The 17,530-nt window shown below is 49.6% G+C and overlaps 1 protein-coding gene across 8 annotated transcripts; it reads left to right on the top strand.

The window, feature by feature from the left end:
* Positions 1 to 296: 296 nt before the first annotated feature.
* SLC25A48 (solute carrier family 25 member 48) lies at positions 297 to 15,602 on the top strand. 8 transcript variants are annotated; one of them, XM_075102885.1, is made up of 8 exons: positions 304 to 664; positions 2,694 to 2,737; positions 6,240 to 6,311; positions 6,880 to 7,132; positions 8,517 to 8,528; positions 9,777 to 9,910; positions 12,960 to 13,089; positions 13,659 to 15,602. In XM_075102885.1, exons 1-7 carry the CDS (start codon positions 619 to 621, stop codon positions 13,080 to 13,082), a joined length of 684 nt encoding a protein of 227 aa, XP_074958986.1. In that variant the 5' UTR covers positions 304 to 618; the 3' UTR covers positions 13,083 to 13,089; positions 13,659 to 15,602. The 8 variants fall into 8 exon arrangements, with proteins under 8 accessions (XP_074958987.1, XP_074958982.1, XP_074958983.1 ...); XM_075102880.1 differs by having other exon boundaries at positions 305 to 664; positions 8,280 to 8,528; XM_075102881.1 differs by lacking the exons at positions 12,960 to 13,089; positions 13,659 to 15,602 and adding an exon at positions 10,792 to 11,092 and having other exon boundaries at positions 302 to 664; positions 8,280 to 8,528.
* The last annotated feature ends 1,928 nt before the right edge of the window (positions 15,603 to 17,530 follow it).

The raw sequence follows: 17,530 nt of genomic DNA, 5'->3' as shown, positions 1-17,530 counted from the left end.
GTAAGGCTGTGTGAGTTAGACTCTTTGTCTCTGGACTTACATCTTTAATTTAAGAGTACATATCATGCTTCCCCCCAGATCCCTGTTTTTTCCCCTTCACGGGAAGCCCCTGCTGCCCGGCCGAAGGGGTGACGCTGCTTTCCCCGCTCCTTGGTGCGACCAGCCCCAGCACAAAGAGGAGCCCGGTCTGACCCGGGTTACCTGACAGCCGGCAGCATCAGTCCCACGCGAGCCGCCCCCGCCCGGCCGGGACCCCCCCGCCGCAGCCCGGTGTCTCCCCGCCGCCGGCCCCTGTGCGGCGCCTTTAAGCCCCGGTGCGTGATGTCACTGTGGCTGGGAGACACGGGGCGGCGGGCGGCGGGGCTGCGGCGGGGAGCGCGGCCCGGGGGGGACCCCTGCGCGGCGGGGACCCCCGCCCGGTGAGACCCCGTGGGCACCCCCGCCCGTGGGACCCCTTGCCTGGTGGGGACCCGCGCCCGTGGTATCCCCCGCCCGTAGGATTCTCTGACCCGTGGGGACCCCCGCCCGGTGAGACACCCCCCCCTCCCAGACCCGTGGGGACCCCCAGACCCGTGGGGACCCCCTGCTCCGCCGGCGGGACGGGCTCGGCGGCGCAGCATGGGCAGCCTCCAGCTGCAGGACTTCGTGGCAGGCTGGGTGGGCGGTAAGTGGTGCCGTGGGCTCGGGGTGGGGTGCGGTGGGGGGGAAGGCAGCCGTGGGGGCGGACAGGAGCGTGCGTGGGAATAAAATCCTCCGTGTCACCTACGGTCTGTGCCTCCGACCGGCGTGCTCACACCAGGGGATGCGCGATTTGCTTTGCTTTGCCTCAGAAGTGCAGTTTAATTCAATTTCTACGGGCGGGACACTTAAAAAATGTCAGTGTCAGTACGTGCGAGGCTGCTGTGCGCCCACGGAGGTGGTGGTGGTGGGGCTCCAGAGGCACCCCTCACCCCACCGGCCCCCCCCCACCCCCACCCCGGCTCTCCGTTCCTTGCTCGGTTCCCGGCTGGAAGCAGCGCCGGGCTCGGAGGGGAGCAGCCGGGGCTCGCAGCAGCCAACCCGGGGTGCCCCAGCCGCACACACCCCCGGGAGAGGCACCGCCTGGCTCTGACCCCGCGACCCGACAGGGCAAACAGGCCCACGGCCAGGGCGGCGATGCTGGCAGGGAGGGATATCGATCCTGTCCGCTGAGAACGCTGATTGCAAACACCGGGAGAAGAGATACAAGAACAAAAAGTTAATGCAAAGTCCTGTAGAGGCACTAGTAATGTAGTATGTCATACAGAACTGAGAGTTCCCACTGGGTTTAAGAGCTGATAAGATGCACGGCTAAACTGCCCGCTCCCGGGATGGGCTGCAGGAGCGGCCGGGCAGAGGGGCAATCGTGGCACTGGCCATCGGGCAGAGGGGCAATCGTGGCACCAGCCACCGGGCAGACCTGAGCTCTGCCTGGGCTACTGCTCACGCCAGGCTCAGGAAGGGTATGTGAGACGGCTCACAGAACCTGACCAGCCAGATGAGGTTAATAGGTTAGCCAACTCTAAAAAAACCAGAACCTCTGCCAAAAGGCTGCACGAGCAGCTGGTTTTTGGATCTCTGCAGCCTGCGGAGGCCGCGCAGCATGCAGTCGTTCCCTCTGCCCCACTGCCCCTGTGCTCTCGCCGCACACCCCCAGAGCGGGACAGGACGTCTGGGGCGTGAACAGCCACCAGCGCTCCGTGTCAGCGGCAGCGGCTGGTTTTCATGCACAGCACAGGACCACAGGTGGTCTCAGGTTAAGCTCCAGGAAGACGGGGTACATTTTATAACACATTTTTCAGTGAAGCCATAATATGTTGATCAAGAACATGGTGCTTTTTTCAGTCCTAATCAGCGAGAGGTGAGAAATTTCATGTAGTCTGTAAAGCGCCTGGGGACACTGGTTTGCACGGAGACTTGCAGATGGGGAAGCAGCACAAATTACCCACCACCTCCACAAACACCCTAAAATCTGCCCGTGGTCTCTGCAACAAGCACACAAAACCATATCTTGGCCATGGCTCATGGGTTGCTCTGTCCTCCTGAGAAGGGGGAAACCAAGCCGTGCTCTGCCCTGCCATGGGGACTCCTGGTGTGGGAAGGTGGGTGGCATGGCAAGGGGGAACGGGCCAGTATCTGCTAGGGAGCCATGGGAAATGAGGCTGGATGGGACTGTAGAGATCGATACAGAGCAGGATCCTCTTTATCTGAATCATCCCTGATGGGTATCTCTAAAACAGCAAAGGCTGGGGGTTCACAGTCTCCATCATCAGTCAGCTCTAGTGCATCTCTACCTGAGCCAGGAGAAAGCATTTCCTTGTGTCTAGCCTGAATCTCACCATTTTGAGGCTAAAAGTTTGCATGAGCTTGCAAGAGTGCAAGGAGGGTTTGTCATGGACAGGTCATACAAATACAACACTGCCTCCTTGCACTTGGATGCCTTTGAGATGTGAAGTTGATGGAGTCCAGGAGGGTATTCGGGGGAAGATGCACAAGTGTTTCTGCCCAGCTTTTGCCTGTTGTCAGAGCAGGGCACTGCGCTGGGCATTGCTCTGGCTTGGCCCAGTACGGCTGTTCCGATGGAAATCCCTCCTCCTCCCCTACAAACCCACCGTGGCCTGTCCCATCAAAAAGCTTCTTCAACATTTTGCGTAATGCTTTGCTTTCATCCCCAGGAGCCGCCAGCGTGGTTGTGGGCCACCCTCTGGACACGATCAAGGTAAAACACTTTGAACCATGCTCTCACGCCACCACCCAAAACCCCACCGACGGGGAAGTGGCCTCTCTCTAGATGACTCTTCAAAAGACCTTCACTTTCCCCATCTCCCCAGGAGGAAGTTAGCCTGGGTAGAAATCTTTCCAGAGACTTCAGCCTTTCTTCCTCTCCAGTGCTCATTTCGAATGAGTAACTAAAAGAACTGGCTGACATGCACAAGAGGATTAATGCTGAGAATTAAAGCTGGCCTCACCTAATGTGTGGTTTACCAAACAGTTCTGCCAATGTTGTATTGAACTTTGCCACAGATGAGTATTCAAAGGGCAACGAGGGAACGATATTTGTTTTGCTGCTGGTGCATTTTTATGTGTTTTCCTAGTGTTGGCAATGCTGGAAGGACAGAGTGCTGGAATTATTATCTCAGGGCTATGAGATGCAATATTTACTGTTCCTGCAAGATAATTTTTCCTCAGAGGGAAGGATTTAGAGTTGTAAGAAGATATTTGCCAGTATGATGCAGACAAGCATGACCCAACCAAGCTGACCACCCTTACTGATGCAGAGATATAGAGGAAGATCCTGTTTCTTTCTCATTTTGCACAGTGTGATGGGCATCTCTAGCCAGCTTTCACTGCTTCAGCTGTTCTGCCCATGTGCTCTGATCTGGTTCAAGCCTCACTGCTGGCCCCAGGAGGGCTGTCAGATGTGGCAGACCCAAGAGCCAGTGGTCCTGTTTGCACCTTAGAGACCCTTGGGGGGAGATGGGGAGAAGGCAGGCTCCAGCACTGCCCACGCCACATCCTTTCCCCAGTCATCACAGCCATCCCCTGGCACACAGCTGGCTCTCCTAGGGCTGGGAGATGGCCTGCCAGCCCCATTCTTTCTGAGCTGCTAAGGCAATATGAGCCCTGGGAGCATCGCCGTGCGAGGATGGGTGCAGACCCCATGCAGGAGGAGCCGCAAGGCTGCCGGCACCATCCCAGCCATGGGCAGCGCCTGGGCACGGGCAGCGCAGGCAGGCTCTGCCCAGGGTTGCCAAGGCAATCCCCATCTCAGGCCGGCCATCAGGCATCATTGCCAGGTTTGGGGGAGTTTGGCAACAACTGAGAGAGGATTCTGCTGGGAAGCAACAAGTTTCTGGATGCCAAGAAAGAGCGAGCCCATCCTTCAGTGCTTATAAAGGCAACTGTCAGGCTGACCCCTCTGTTGCCCTTGGCTTTGGACATGGCCTGGGAATACCAAGTAGGCAGACTTGTTACCTTTCCAAATTTAGGGGAAGGCAAGTGGAAAGGAGAGTTTTTACACAGCACCAAGCCAGCAAAGGGGCAGCTCAGCGGCACTGGCAGCCTCCAGGGGATGGGGGGTCCTTCCCCACCTAGAAGACAGGACAAGACTGAATGAAAGGTTGGATGGGCTATGTGGTATCTGCACCATGGTTCCCATCAAGCAGACCTCCTCCTTCAGCTGGCCCCTCCCCAGCATCGCAGCTTCCATCAAACCCAAGCAGCTGTTTTTCCACGGCCTTGCAAAACTATAAATAATTTTACATTTATTTGTTTTTCATCCTCCACATTGCTTTCATTTCCCCAGAACCTTCTTCAGTTTCTGGGTGTTACCCAAAGACCCCGTCCATTTAAAACGTAACTGAAAGGAGAAGTTTCCTGAGGAATATCCATACTGGTATCAGCTGACTTTGCTAGCGATGCCAGCAGTGATTTCAGTGCTGGGTGTTAACAGCTTAGCTAAGAGGCATATGTGCGAGGAGCAGCCTGTGAGGACACTCAGTTGCCCTCAGTTACTCAAAATATGTATTAACTTGAACCTCTAAATACCTGGTCACTGTGTAAAAGAAAAAAAAACAAGCCCATGGAGGCAAAATGGAAATGTCTGGGCTAAGTGTGGAGATGAAGCCAGGACGGACCGCAGGGCTGTGCACCGCGGTCGCCCTGTCCCGGGCTGCTTGGGGCACAGCCAGCCTCCCCAGCCCCGTTACCCCCAGCATGAGTCACGGTGTGCACGGGTCTGCACCCTCAGCCCGGGCCTGCCTGCGTTGCACAACGTGTGCTGCATGAGCCATAGCTGGCATCTTCACGTACCAGCTTGTTTATAAGGGCTCGGTAAATATTCTGCTTTCGCTGACGCCTTCTCTGTGGCCTCCGGCCAGGCGCAGAGCGGCGCTCGGTGCTCGGTATGGGCAGACGGCTGCACAGAGCAGCCCTGGGGCGAGGGGTGAGCCTGGGCTTCAGTCCTTCTTGCTCCCCAGATGGGTCCCACAGCAGCACTCCACCAGGCAGCCTCTTGCAGGGCCCTGGGCAGGGCTCTGGGCCAAATCATTTTGTCATTCAACCTGCTGTTTGCTATCCAAAAGCTCTCCCCAGGTGTGAACTCCAGAGGACACTTACTCCTTTGGGCTTTAAATTCCCAAATAAAGCTCCTGCTTCACCCTGGTGTAAGTCAGGACCGAGCCACTGGAAGGGACTGGACACTTGCCCTCAGCACAGGTTGGCACTGTCCCTCCAGGCTTCATTTCCCCATTTCAGCTAGCAGCAGTGCTGATGGATATGATTAGAAATGCTGTCCCCATTCCCTAAAAACATCCCCAGTAGAGCATGGGTGAGTGTCTTGCTATGAAAAATGAGCTCTGGCCTCAGTCAAGATTAATTGCTGAAGCTCCAGCTCCTGTGAACCAAACAGGTTTTCCATTTCCTCATACACCCCAAAAAATGCATCGCTTGTTAGGATTTTTTTATTGCAAACTTCCGAGCTGCTTGAATGAAAGATGATCTAAATATGTGTGTGCATGTGAGTATATATATGTACACACACGAGAAGGGAAAAGCGTGTTGAGGCATATGAGGTTTGTCATGACTTACACACCATTTCTTACAGCTGTTGTAGGCATCTTTTGGAACGGGTATAACCACTGATTTCCAGAAACAAAATATCTTTGTTGGAAATGATGTAAAAATGTGTTTTTCAGTGAAGCATGGAGAATTTCTGCGATGGACCTGAATTATTTTGGCTCCATTTAGTATTTCTATGTCTTAAAATCCACGTTGGATTGGAAGGGCCCTGGAAGCCTCCCATGGGAGCTCCCCTCTCCATCCTTCAGCAACCTGCACTGAGAGTCCCAAAATGGAGGAGATCACATCACTCTGCAATTTCCCCATAAATCAGGACCTCGCCAATGACAGCACTGCACACCAGCAGTCTGCTGCGAGCGCTGAGCCGGGCCAGGAGAGCTGGTCTGGACTCAAGAGCATTTTGACAGTCATTGATTCCAGATGTTGCAGAAAGCTTCAGACCTCTGAGGTCCTGCTTAGCCCTGCTTCTGGCAAGGTTCAAGGGGGATGGATGCATATATATTTTATTTTCTTGCACTGTTTTCTTTACCTGTAAGGAAGGATTCACTCCCAAAGCAAAGTACACGTTGTTTACGTAGCATGAGCTTTCAGTGGGCTGGAAGCATGCGACTTTAATCGCTTTTCATGAATGTCTTTTGCAGACTCGTTTGCAAGCTGGTCAAGGATATGGAAATACTCTCAACTGTGTTCTCACTGTGTACAGAAATGAGTCTGTAAGTACTTTATCTTACTTAAAAATGTGCTGGTAGAAAATGCAAATAGATAAATACATAAAGCAATTATACAAAATCACTGTTGTCACCAGCAGTTATATGAAGACCAACAAAGTTGGTCAACTGTGACTGCAGATTCCTACAGCCTTCTCTGCTAACTCTGAGGTAACTCTTGGTTAATCCTATAGGGAAAGGAGAGATCCTTGGCAGGGAGTGATAAATTACATTGCCCATGTCTCTGCATGGGTCCACAGTGGCTCTTTTGCTTGTACCTGCTGGCAAAGCTCTATCACAAGTACTTTGCTGACTTTGGTGATGCCAGGACAGAGGCTGGCCATAAGAGGGACTTTTACATGGGTTCCTGTGCTTTCAGCATATCCTGTATTCTGCACAATCTTCACAAGTCTTTGGCAGTATGAATTAATTCTCATTTGCTCAGCATGTGTGAACAGTTGGTTCCAGGAGACATCTGGTACTTGGATTTGCATTTCTGGCCTGATAGACAAGTTGGGGTTTACTCTGCTCAGTCCCGTTCGCTCCCTTAACTCCTGCTCCCTTCCCCGGGTAGGTGGCTGGCTTCTTCAAAGGCATGTCCTTCCCGCTGGCCAGCATTTCCGTCTACAGCTCCGTGGTGTTTGGCGCCTTCAGCAACACGCAACGGCTCCTCAGCCAGCTCCGCCACGGAGACCCTTCTCGCACGCCGGCGCTCGCCGACGTGGCTCTGGCCAGCATGGTGGCTGGGTTCATCTCCGTGGGCATCGGCACCCCTGTGGACCTGGTAAAGATAAGGCTACAGATGCAAACGCAGCCGTACATCAAAGGTAGGAAGCGCTTCTCTTTTTCCTTTCTCTGCCAGTTCTGAGAGCTTTAGGACAACTTTGCTTCAAGGCCTGGCTCTCTGCTGCCTTGTGCTGCTGCAATTCAGCTAAAAATGCTTCCTTCTGCCTCAGGATGGACCCTATCCTGCTCAGCTCAAGGGGAGGGCTGTTATCAATGACATTGATCAGATCTCTCCTGGCATTTCCAGCTGATTGGGATCTGTAACAAACACAGGGGCAGATCTGCTCAGGACCAGGAGCCGTGGGAGCCACCTTCCCCACGCGGCTGTAATTCCAGCCCCCACCTCCAGCTGAACACTCTCTGTCCCACATATATTTGCCCACAAACCCCTCTCTGTTACTCCACCCTCCTCCGTTCGAAAGCAAAAATTTCACGTGTATATTTCAAAACTGCTGGCTTCTTTGGGGCAGGGTTACAGGTAATCCAGGCGCAGGCAAGATGGGTCACGAGGGGACAGCGGCAGGATGGCAGCAGGCAGCTGTAACCTCTCCAGAAGCTGCAGGCAGAAGGAGCTGCTTCTGCTTGAGGCGGTGGCTGAATTTCATTGCAGGCTGCCAGCGTGGAGCAAACCCCACCAGAGCACACGCAGAGCCGAAGGGAGGTGCAGCTTCAGAGCTGAACAGCTTGGATTTCAGCAGTTTCACAAACACCTCTCTCATGATTACAGTTGTGGTGCCTAACTGTGAAATATTGACATTTTTGTATTGGCTTGATAAAGTAATATTATGTCCATTTTTAAAAGCCTCTGTGCAGCTTAGCAATCTAATGCCCTTTCCAAAAGCAGCCCTGTCCTCTACACCAGAAGGGACACTCTGAAGATTCCAAGGCTTTCAAAGATGCAGCTTGGCATCCATGAAATTGGGCACACAGCCTTAAACTAATTTGGAAGTCTCACTGGGCACATACCTACTGGGAGGCATGCAATGCATCTAAGAAAAAAATCTGTCCTGAAGAGGCTAAGCGTCTTTTAAAAATGGACCTAAGTCCCCTTTCTTAAAACTTCTTTTTCCCCACACTACATACTGATCCTAGCAAAATAAAATGGATAGTAATGACTTCTGTCTGTTAGGTGGCAGTAGGCGTTCTGTAGCTATACAGCTATTATAACAGTTGTACCTTTTTTTGCAGCAAACATTAAACTAAAGCCCACAGTTCCTGGATTTCCTGTGTACCAAGGCCCAATTCACTGCTTTAGGACAGTCCTACAGAAAGAGGGGATAGCAGGAATATACCGAGGCATGGGAGCAATGCTTCTGCGAGATGTTCCTGGGTACTGCCTCTATTTCATCCCTTACACAATTTTCTGTGGATGGATTACCCCTGACGGATGTATTTCCCCTAATCCCTTCTCCATCTGTCTTGCAGGGGGTGTAGCAGGTAAGCACCTTTTTTTCCCACAGCACTGGCAAAACAAGGACGGGAAGGTTCCCAGGGGTGGCTCAGGGGCCACCACATCCTCCTGGTCACCAGGAGAGGACACGGGGCTGAACGACTTTCCTCCCCCAGGGCCAGGTGCCCTGGCACCATGGCTGCGCTTTACAACTTGGCAAACTCTATGGAAGTCATGATATCAGATCTTCATCAGGCTCAATGTCAGTGAGAAGGAAAAGAGCCAGCACCTTCATCTCCCTGGATGTCTCACAACAGCCTGCATATCACATTGCCAGAGACACAAGGCAGCCAAGATGCCTCCAGAAGAGGACTTCAACCTGTTGGCTGCCCTCCAGGAGGGTGTGCACCCTACCTGCACGCATCTGAAGCAGAGCTGACTGTTATTGATCTTCTTCTTTCTTTCCTGTGTACACCTGCCAGTAAGGCTGGCATGTGTGTCCCCCTCCATGCTTCCACGCGTAAGGTCATCCCTACACCCACTCCCCATTTCTTGGCCATTTCTAGATTGCAGACCCCTAAATGCAAGTCAATCCTTAGCTCAGGTAATGATTATAAATTGCCCTCTCCGTTTCTCCTGCAAATAAACAGAGCCCTGGCCCATCTGGGCAGCTTGTCTAACATGCCCCAACACTCACATAGGTCCAAACAAACTCTTGTCTGTCCAACTGGGCCAGGTATTGCGGTCACATGCTGACCTTTTCAGAGAAGCAAAAATCCCCCTCAGCTGCAGGCTAATCAATGTGAACAGACGCTTTCTTTATAGGAATGACGATTTATCTTGGCTGCGCGGAGCCTAATCCCAGTTGCACGAGATGGACCAGCCTCTTATTTGCATTCTCAGCTCAAACTTTGCTTTTCAGCAGTATTATCTGAGGACTCCAGTTTTTCTGAAGTTGCCCCAGGCGGCAGCTCCCTGCAGCAGGGGCTCTTCCCATGGCACGTCCACGCTCCACCTGAAGCACGGCAGAAGATATATTTGCACCCTGGGGGGAGCACCTCCTGGGCTGCCTGCGTTTGATTACCAGCGTAACCCCCAAAATCTCAATGCTTCTTCCAGAAACAGGGAACTTTGCTGCCAGAAATACCTTTCCTGTTCCTGAGCAGGGTGAAAGCCCTGACACGAAAACCCCATTAATATGACATGGTAGATAAGAGGTGGATTTCTGAGTTCACTGACCTGCGCCCATGGAATTATAGAGAAGATATTGTTCAAATACTTCTGCATTTTTCTAGGAGCCGTTTCCTGGGGGACTGCTACTCCAATGGATGTTGTGAAAAGTCGACTTCAGGCAGATGGAGTTTATTTAAACAAGTACAAAGGGACCCTTGACTGTATCTTGCAGAGCTACCAGAACGAGGGCTTAAAAGTAAGTGGTATTTGCAGTAAAATCTGGGTACTAGGCATTAAATTTTCAACTGGGAAATGCAATGTCTGTTACAAACATATCTGCAGGGTTGAGAGCGCTAAAGCCAGTTACTGCTAGATTATAATAATGACAGTAGGTAACTATAGTGCGGACTCATTCAAATCATAATGGTGAAAGTGATAAAGCACCTTACAGATATGAAAAAATGAGTGACTGGGGGTCACAGTCTGCTGGAGTTAATTAACTCGAAATAACACTTCACACCAGTGCATTTAATTGTGAATGCGATTTGACTTATCAAAAATCAGAGGTGGCAAATGTTGCCCCTGTGATTGCTTCTACAAAAGGCAGGGGTCAAATGTTTTGATTCCCGTGGGACCGTGCTGGCACCCTGGGTGTGTCTGGTTGCCTTGGGCAATGCTTTGGCAGAACTGATACTGAGGTTTGCACCGACCACCCTTATTTTGCACCAAGACTGAGCAGATAGAAAATGCTTTTAAACCAGAATTGCTTCGGCTTCAAATGTGAAGAAGAGCTGTGTGCCAAAAAAACCCTCTCCTTTTTCTGGCTTTGTCTATTAGTGTAATAAAAGTTGTTTGTTCTACCCGCAAACTTTGCCTCAGTTAAATGCGAATGGCAGAGAACCAGGGCTCGCAGCTTTATTGTGCTGCCAATGCACAGTCACAAGAAAAGACATCTTCTGATATTGAAATAAATCTGTATTTAAGTTGTCATCAAAACATCATGTGGGCTTTTAGCTCCAAAGTGTTAATTTTCACATTCTGAGGGAAAAGTAACAAGTTACAAAAAGAAAAATAACCTGCAAAATCACAAGTCAGTGTGACTTAAATATTTGCCAACATGCCATTATGTTATGCCAGCCGTCACAGCAGCCTGCGGTCTGGTTCGTCTTTTCCCGGCAAGTGAGGAAAGCCACGGTCATATGAAGCAGAGGCACTTGGAGAGATGCTAAAGACCACGCTCGGATAGTCAGAGGAGGGTCAGGGTGCCCCGGGCTCTGCGCAGACCACCCGCCCTGCACGTGCAGTTTGCCATGCAGTTTCACAGTAAAACACAGGGGGGCTGAAAGGGGAATTTCCATGCGTTTTCCCTTCTGTCTCCATCCTCATCCTCACCCCCTGCCTTCCTTGTCCTGCCTGAATATTAACAACTAATTCAGGCACTTTTTTATTGTCGTTGAGGTCTGAGCTTCTTGCCGTTTTTCTGCTATCGTACCTGGCACCCGGATCAAAGCCTGCAATAGGATTAAGTAACAGTTGATCATAAGACTAGATCTTTCTTTCATAAAGAAAATCTTTTTATATGTTGGGGGACACAGAACTAATAAATGGCAAACCCAGCTCTGGACGCTTTTGTTCTGGGACAAAGACACAGCATTCGCAGTACTAAAAATAATTGCCTGGTGAGCACAAGAAAAGGTAAATATAGCCCTCTTCTTTTTCCACAGTCAGGTGTGTTAGTTCTGATGAGAAAAATTTATGCCTCTGGGCTTTTCTTCATAAATCTTCATTATTATTTAACGTGGTTCTCTTGTGTTACTTTATGGATACTGCAAAAAATTGAATTTCCTCCTAGAAAATTCTATGTTTCCTAGCAAAATAAAACACCCCAATAAATCAAGTGATATCCTAAATATCCCAATATTGCAGTTTCACATTGCAAACTTTATCCTAAACAATGTGAAGATGTTTTGATTCTGTCTTGTCACCACCACCAGTCACCACCACGCACTGGATGTATTGGATACAAGATATAGTCATGTTTGGCAGAGTTCAGTATTTCAGGGAAAATACTGGTTGGACACTTAAATCTATGGGCTTCTGCTCCTGTGGTCAAGATCTTCCCTGCTTTCTTGCAGTAGCTGTGGGAGCTTTGCCTCTGTAAAGCCTGGAAGGGGGCTTGCTTTGCTGATGTTACTTTTGCTGTCTATTCTGAACCTCTGCTGTTTAGATTAGTGACAACGAGTGATTAGCCTGGGTGGTTAATGAAGCGATTTTGTGAGGAACAGGCCAGCAGAGATACTCCTTGCAATCATAATTCTGTAACTAGGCTCACCCCAGAGAGAGCAGTTTGTGCACACCCTTGCACGTACCGGGCAGTAGTGTTTGTAGCGAAGGGGTGTTTCGAAGGGAGACAAGCCAATGCCAGGTGCGACAAGGGCCCCTTCTCCACTTTCCAAAAAGCACTTTACTGTTCAAGCACTTAAAAGCTGCAGGGTCTTTCACTCTTGTATGTGCCAGCATCTTTTCAATATATACTATTGAGCAGAATGGGGAAGTCTGGCTGTATAAATTCATATTATCGTAACGAAAGAAAACTCTGGGATATGTATGAGCACCAAAGCTCGACCTTAGGAGCCCACGTGTGAAAATATCGGCTTCTATGGAACATTTTTCCAAAGCCGGTGGTGAAAGCTAGTTCGCAGCAAGGTACAGAGTAAGTCTAGTTTTCTCCTGATTGAGAAATTGTTTCTATGCTCAAAGGTGAAACCTGCAAAATAGTCCACGTGGCGCAGCGCCCGTGTTGGCTCACGGCCACAGCGCTCCCTCTCCGCTTCCCAAACATCTTCTGTGCCCATAGACCCAGCCTCGGGTGTCAGAGCGTTTGCTGCATGAAAGCAACAGCCTTCTTGCACCTTGGCATTTGCATAATCCCCGCACTCTTATGTAGGCAAAGGGAAGGAAGGACTGTAGCTAGGTAGGACAATACTGGAAGATGCTTTAGGTTTCTTGCTTTCGGCTCTACACCAGTGGCATGAGGCCATTTTTTAACTCTTTACCTCCTGTAGCTCTTGCTGGGAGATACTGATGGGGGTCCACAGGCAGCATGGAGCACGATGACACCAACCCAGTGACTTCTGCCGTTGTGTTTCCATTCTCCAGCGCAGACTTCAGCAAAGACGGGCAGCGAGAGCGTATCTTCTGAGCAAACCAAAATTTGGTTCTTCAGAGTCCCACCATGGACTCATTCAATGTTTTCTTCTTGTTAAGTATACTCCTATGCTCTAACCTTTCTCCGTCCCCAACAGGTCTTTTTTAGGGGCATCACGGTCAATGCAGTGCGAGGATTCCCAATGAGTTCAGTCATGTTTCTTGGCTATGAACTTTCCCTCAAAGCAATGAAAAGAGACCAAACTGAGACCAATCCTTAACTTCCAGGTCAGCGCATGAAGACCCTCTAGCTTTATTAAAATTAGAGCATTAATCTTTGAATCAAATGGATTTGCAATTGTATAGATCCTCTGAAAGTCAGATAATTTACATGGGTACTTAGCTCTGAATAGTCAAACACTTTTCAAATTTGGGTCTGTGAGATTTGGAGCAGACGATAGATGTGCCAATGGATTTAGGTTTTATTCCAGATCCACTGCAATCTGTTCTGATTGTTCTGATTGTTTTGATTAGTATGAATCAGAAGAGAAAATCTGAAAGGAGAATATTCTCTAACATTTTATAAGTTTTGAAATATCGTTCTCACTAGAGTCCCTGCACAGTATCCTCTCCTCCCTTGATCCATCCACTAAGACCTGAAATTAAGCCGTTTCAAAGTGTCTTGACTATCAGCTCACAGTTTTACTCTTTCCCTCATAAAACTAGGCTTGAATAAAGGATTAAACTTATGTGATTAAAGAAACTTTTTTTAGCAGTTAAATACTCAAGATTATTCTTGTCAGTCTTTGCTGTTTTCTGCAGTACTTCATAAACCTCCTTCTTTCTCATTTCAAAAGTGTTGCCAAGAAGACCTGAAAGTCTCCTAATTTCCTGAGCCAAATCAGCAGTGTGGTGTTAGTGAGGGCTTAGCTGCTCTGATCGAAGACTCCCATCCTGCACCTACAGCATCTGCTTTCTGTACTGCCATGGAGGAGTCCTTGGAGGACTCCGAAAACCACACCAGCTCAATAACATCCAAAGACCATTTTCTTATGAAATCTTTCACTCTGTTGTCTAAGAGCATCTTAATAATTCCCATGGTGGTGTTGGGCTTTTTCACCGATGACCTTTTTCCCATGGAGCCGAGAGACAACTTGAGACAACTCCCCTACCCGCATGAGCGAGATACACCCAAACCCAGCCCACCCGACATCAGCCGAGGCAGCGTCTTTTGTACAACACTGCGTATAATGCTCGTCATTTTTGTGAATGAGGAAAGGAGGAGGTGTGGCAGGTGCACAAGTGCTTTTCGTGTAGGAAGGTCTGGATTCCCACCAAATCCTAGCTGGCTTTCGGGATCAAAGAAATGGATGACTCCATCCATACGAACAGATACTCGTGTTTTACATCACAGAACTATCCAGTTTGCCATAATTTAACACATTATCATGAAAAATGCGAAGGGCTTCAACAACTTCAGTTTGTTATCTGAGGTAAAAATTAAGCTGGGAAACAGGAGGATGTTAAATTCAGAGACTAAGCTGCTCTTTTTTCTTCAGAAAACAATAAAACAAGTCTGCATTTCATAGAGATGGCCACTTATTAATTTATTGAACCCGCCTTATGTGGCCCTCCAGGGACCTGCTAGAGGAATCTCGTTAGCCCTTCTGATCTCCCTGACGTGACAGACCAGCTTGCCAACTGCCAAGTCCTGCAGACATCACTTTGCAATCTTGAGAGACCATCACCGAAAGAAGTCTCTTTAAGGGATGCAGAGTTTATCCCAAATTATTCTCTAAAATACACAGGTCACCTTCAGACCTCCAGCTCTTTGCTGCAATCCCACTGAGACAACTGGGGCGGACCCAGGTCTCTCTCTGGTCTACCTCAGCCTTTCAACTATTCATCATGGTTATGTCTGTTACATCATTTCTGCTCATGCTGTTAAATATCTCCATGCTTTATTTTCTAAGCATGGAGTTTCTGATGCCAAAAAACAAGAAGGCCCAGCTCTGCTGGGACAAGAGGACTGGTGGCACGGGCAGGAGGGGCTGAGGGGTAACAGTCTCGCATGCGGAGGGACATGTGGCATGGGGGAACAGTCTGGGACACTTCTGTCCTCTGGGAAAGGTATGGTTCCCCCCCATCTTCCTCTGGAGAAGAAGAGCTCTGGGGAAAATGCCCAGCAATGGCAGTTTTAGCAGATGCCCTCAATAAAGGTTTCTGAAGACAACCTGGAGCAGCTGCCAAGCTTTCCTCCATAAAAGAAGGAGAAGAGGAAATCCTACATCCTGGATGAATGGAGGAATTGACGACCAGACTTGAAGACCTCATCAGGATATGCCTAAAAATTCAGGTCTGGAGCAGTGCTCAGAGATGTGGTCCCCAACCTTGGGCTCCCCTTCACTGGGGCCCAAATATAAAACAGAAGTGTGGCTTCCCCCAAAACTGGCCATAAGAAGTGGGAGAAACAGCTGGTGTTGCTTCATCTCAGGACTTGCAGGCAAGGAGGCTCACTGTGCCTTTGAGCTTGGCAAGAACACAGGGAACTGTTTTTGATAAACAATATGGATAAAATTGATGAGCCTTCACACAAGTATTTGTTGCTGGCTGCATTTAAGGATTCATCTTTTCCATGTTACCTATTTTAATGCATATACATACAACATGTTCTTTAGATGCATAATATTATATGTCTCCAGGGATAATACTCGGGGTGACTGGTTTTTCGGTGCAAATAAACAGTGTTGTATTATGTAGAATGGACCACGAATTAATTAAACTGATGAGATTTGGAACAAGCTGTGTATCTGAATGATCCTGCTCTCACGGTGCACAGGTTTGGTATGTTCAGTGCCCCCTTGGATGTAAAGCCCTGAGACCCACGTCGGAGCAGCATGCTGACTTTTCCTGCTATTCTTCATAAAATTAAACCAGTTTTGAGGTGGATGCCTAGGATTTACTCAGATAAAACTCTTGTGTTACACACACCTGCCAGAAGGAGCTGTCAGGGAGAGCTGTAGACTACCTGGTGTAGAAAGGGAGCAGAAGGCAGAAAGCTTTTAATATAAAAACATGAAAAGCAAGCGGGAAGTGAATAAAAAGCTTTGGCCACATGATGGCATCCTCGTCCGTGGCAGGGCACAGCCATGTGCTGCTCGCTGGAGCTGCCAGGCAATCATCTTCTGTCTTGCTCCATTCAACCCCAAGTCCAGGTCTGCTGCCAGACCAGCACATGCTCCCATCCCAACAGGGCAGCGTGCAGGTGATTTTTGGGGTGACCCTGCCCTGCCAACGGCTCCCCCAGCATCTTGGGAGGCAAGCCCTGGATGCACCGGTTAATCAGTGTATCACCCTGCTAGCATTCATAGACAAACCACAAGTGAGGAAAAGCAACGCCGAGCTGGAGCACGAGGGCTTCGCGGGTGACGGCAGCCGTGGCTGCTGTGCAGGAGTTCGGGCTGACGCTGGGTCAGGCACAGCAGGGGTGGGACAAGCAGCTTCTGAGGCACAGCTCTTCGTGGTACAGCTGTACCTGTTGTTGTGATTGATCACGGCAGATCCCCGCACATGGAGCCGGATAAATAATTTAGTCTTGCTTTTGAAGTAGTGAGTGCGTGGCTGTGTCACCGAGGAAAGCGGACCAGTGGTGGGGTTGGGTGCTGCTGCCAGGGGTCAGCCCCGTGTCTCGAAGACAAGGGATGTCAATTACCATTTATGCACACAAAGAATTGACAGGTCTGTGTCTTGTGAATGATTTTCTTTATGATATATCAAATGCATCAATTTTTAGAGACAATATTATTATCCACTGATTGACAGAAATAAGGATCTCTAAGGAATCCTTCCGAGGGACCTGATAATGGGAGTTTAAAACAGTGCCTTGCCCAGCAGGCAAAAAGCTGTACATACAGCTGATTCAAATCCCTTGAAAGGGGCACTGATTGCATATGTTGGTGGTTTTGTCCCTGAATTACACAAAAGAAAAACCCCCCGTGTCAGCGTAATTCAGGATACGGACCTGCTCCTCTGTCAGTGCTGTGGCTGTAGTGACCTGCCGTCGGTGGCACGTTCCCCAGCACCACGCACGCTGGAGTGGGGGAAGCAGCTGCTTGATAGCTTGTTCACAGATGCTCACAGAGCCCCACGTTTCTAAGATAAATGCAGTAAATCCTGAAATCAGTATAAAATGAGAATGGAGACTAGAAGGACCAGGGATACCTACTTCTATGCTTTTCTTGCCTGGGATATGCAAGCGTACTCAGACCTGTTATGCCTCAAGTGAGCCTGTAATTGCCCGACTTTCATGTCACTGGTAGTGTTCCAGCTCTTACAACGCCCCATATTACTTAATGAGATGCTGGCTGTGTAGCTGTTTTTCCCAGTTTATATGCTACATAGTGCTATGGAAGGAAAGAAGGTAACAGCAGGTTATTTCCCCATTAAAAAAAACCAAAACAACCCAAACCCAAACCCATACAGGAACCAATTTCCCAGTGAAAAGGTATTTTTCTGGACAACAACGCTGACCTGGAGGAAGGTCTTTGGTGCTGGGAGAAGCCTCGTGGTGCCCACAGGGTGCGAGGTGGGAGCAGGCTGGGGTTGCCCTCTGGCCAGGGGGCAAGCAGGGGGCCACCTCACCCCCTGGTTTCTGCATCCCTGCTGCTGCTGGGCACCTGTAATGTCCTTGGGTCCTTCTCCCAGGCAGGGTGCAGCTGGCATTCCATGC

Source organism: Phalacrocorax aristotelis, chromosome 8 (genome assembly GCF_949628215.1).
Source record: "Phalacrocorax aristotelis chromosome 8, bGulAri2.1, whole genome shotgun sequence".
NCBI lineage: Eukaryota > Metazoa > Chordata > Aves > Suliformes > Phalacrocoracidae > Phalacrocorax > Phalacrocorax aristotelis.
This window is presented reverse-complemented; position numbering and strand designations above follow the sequence as displayed.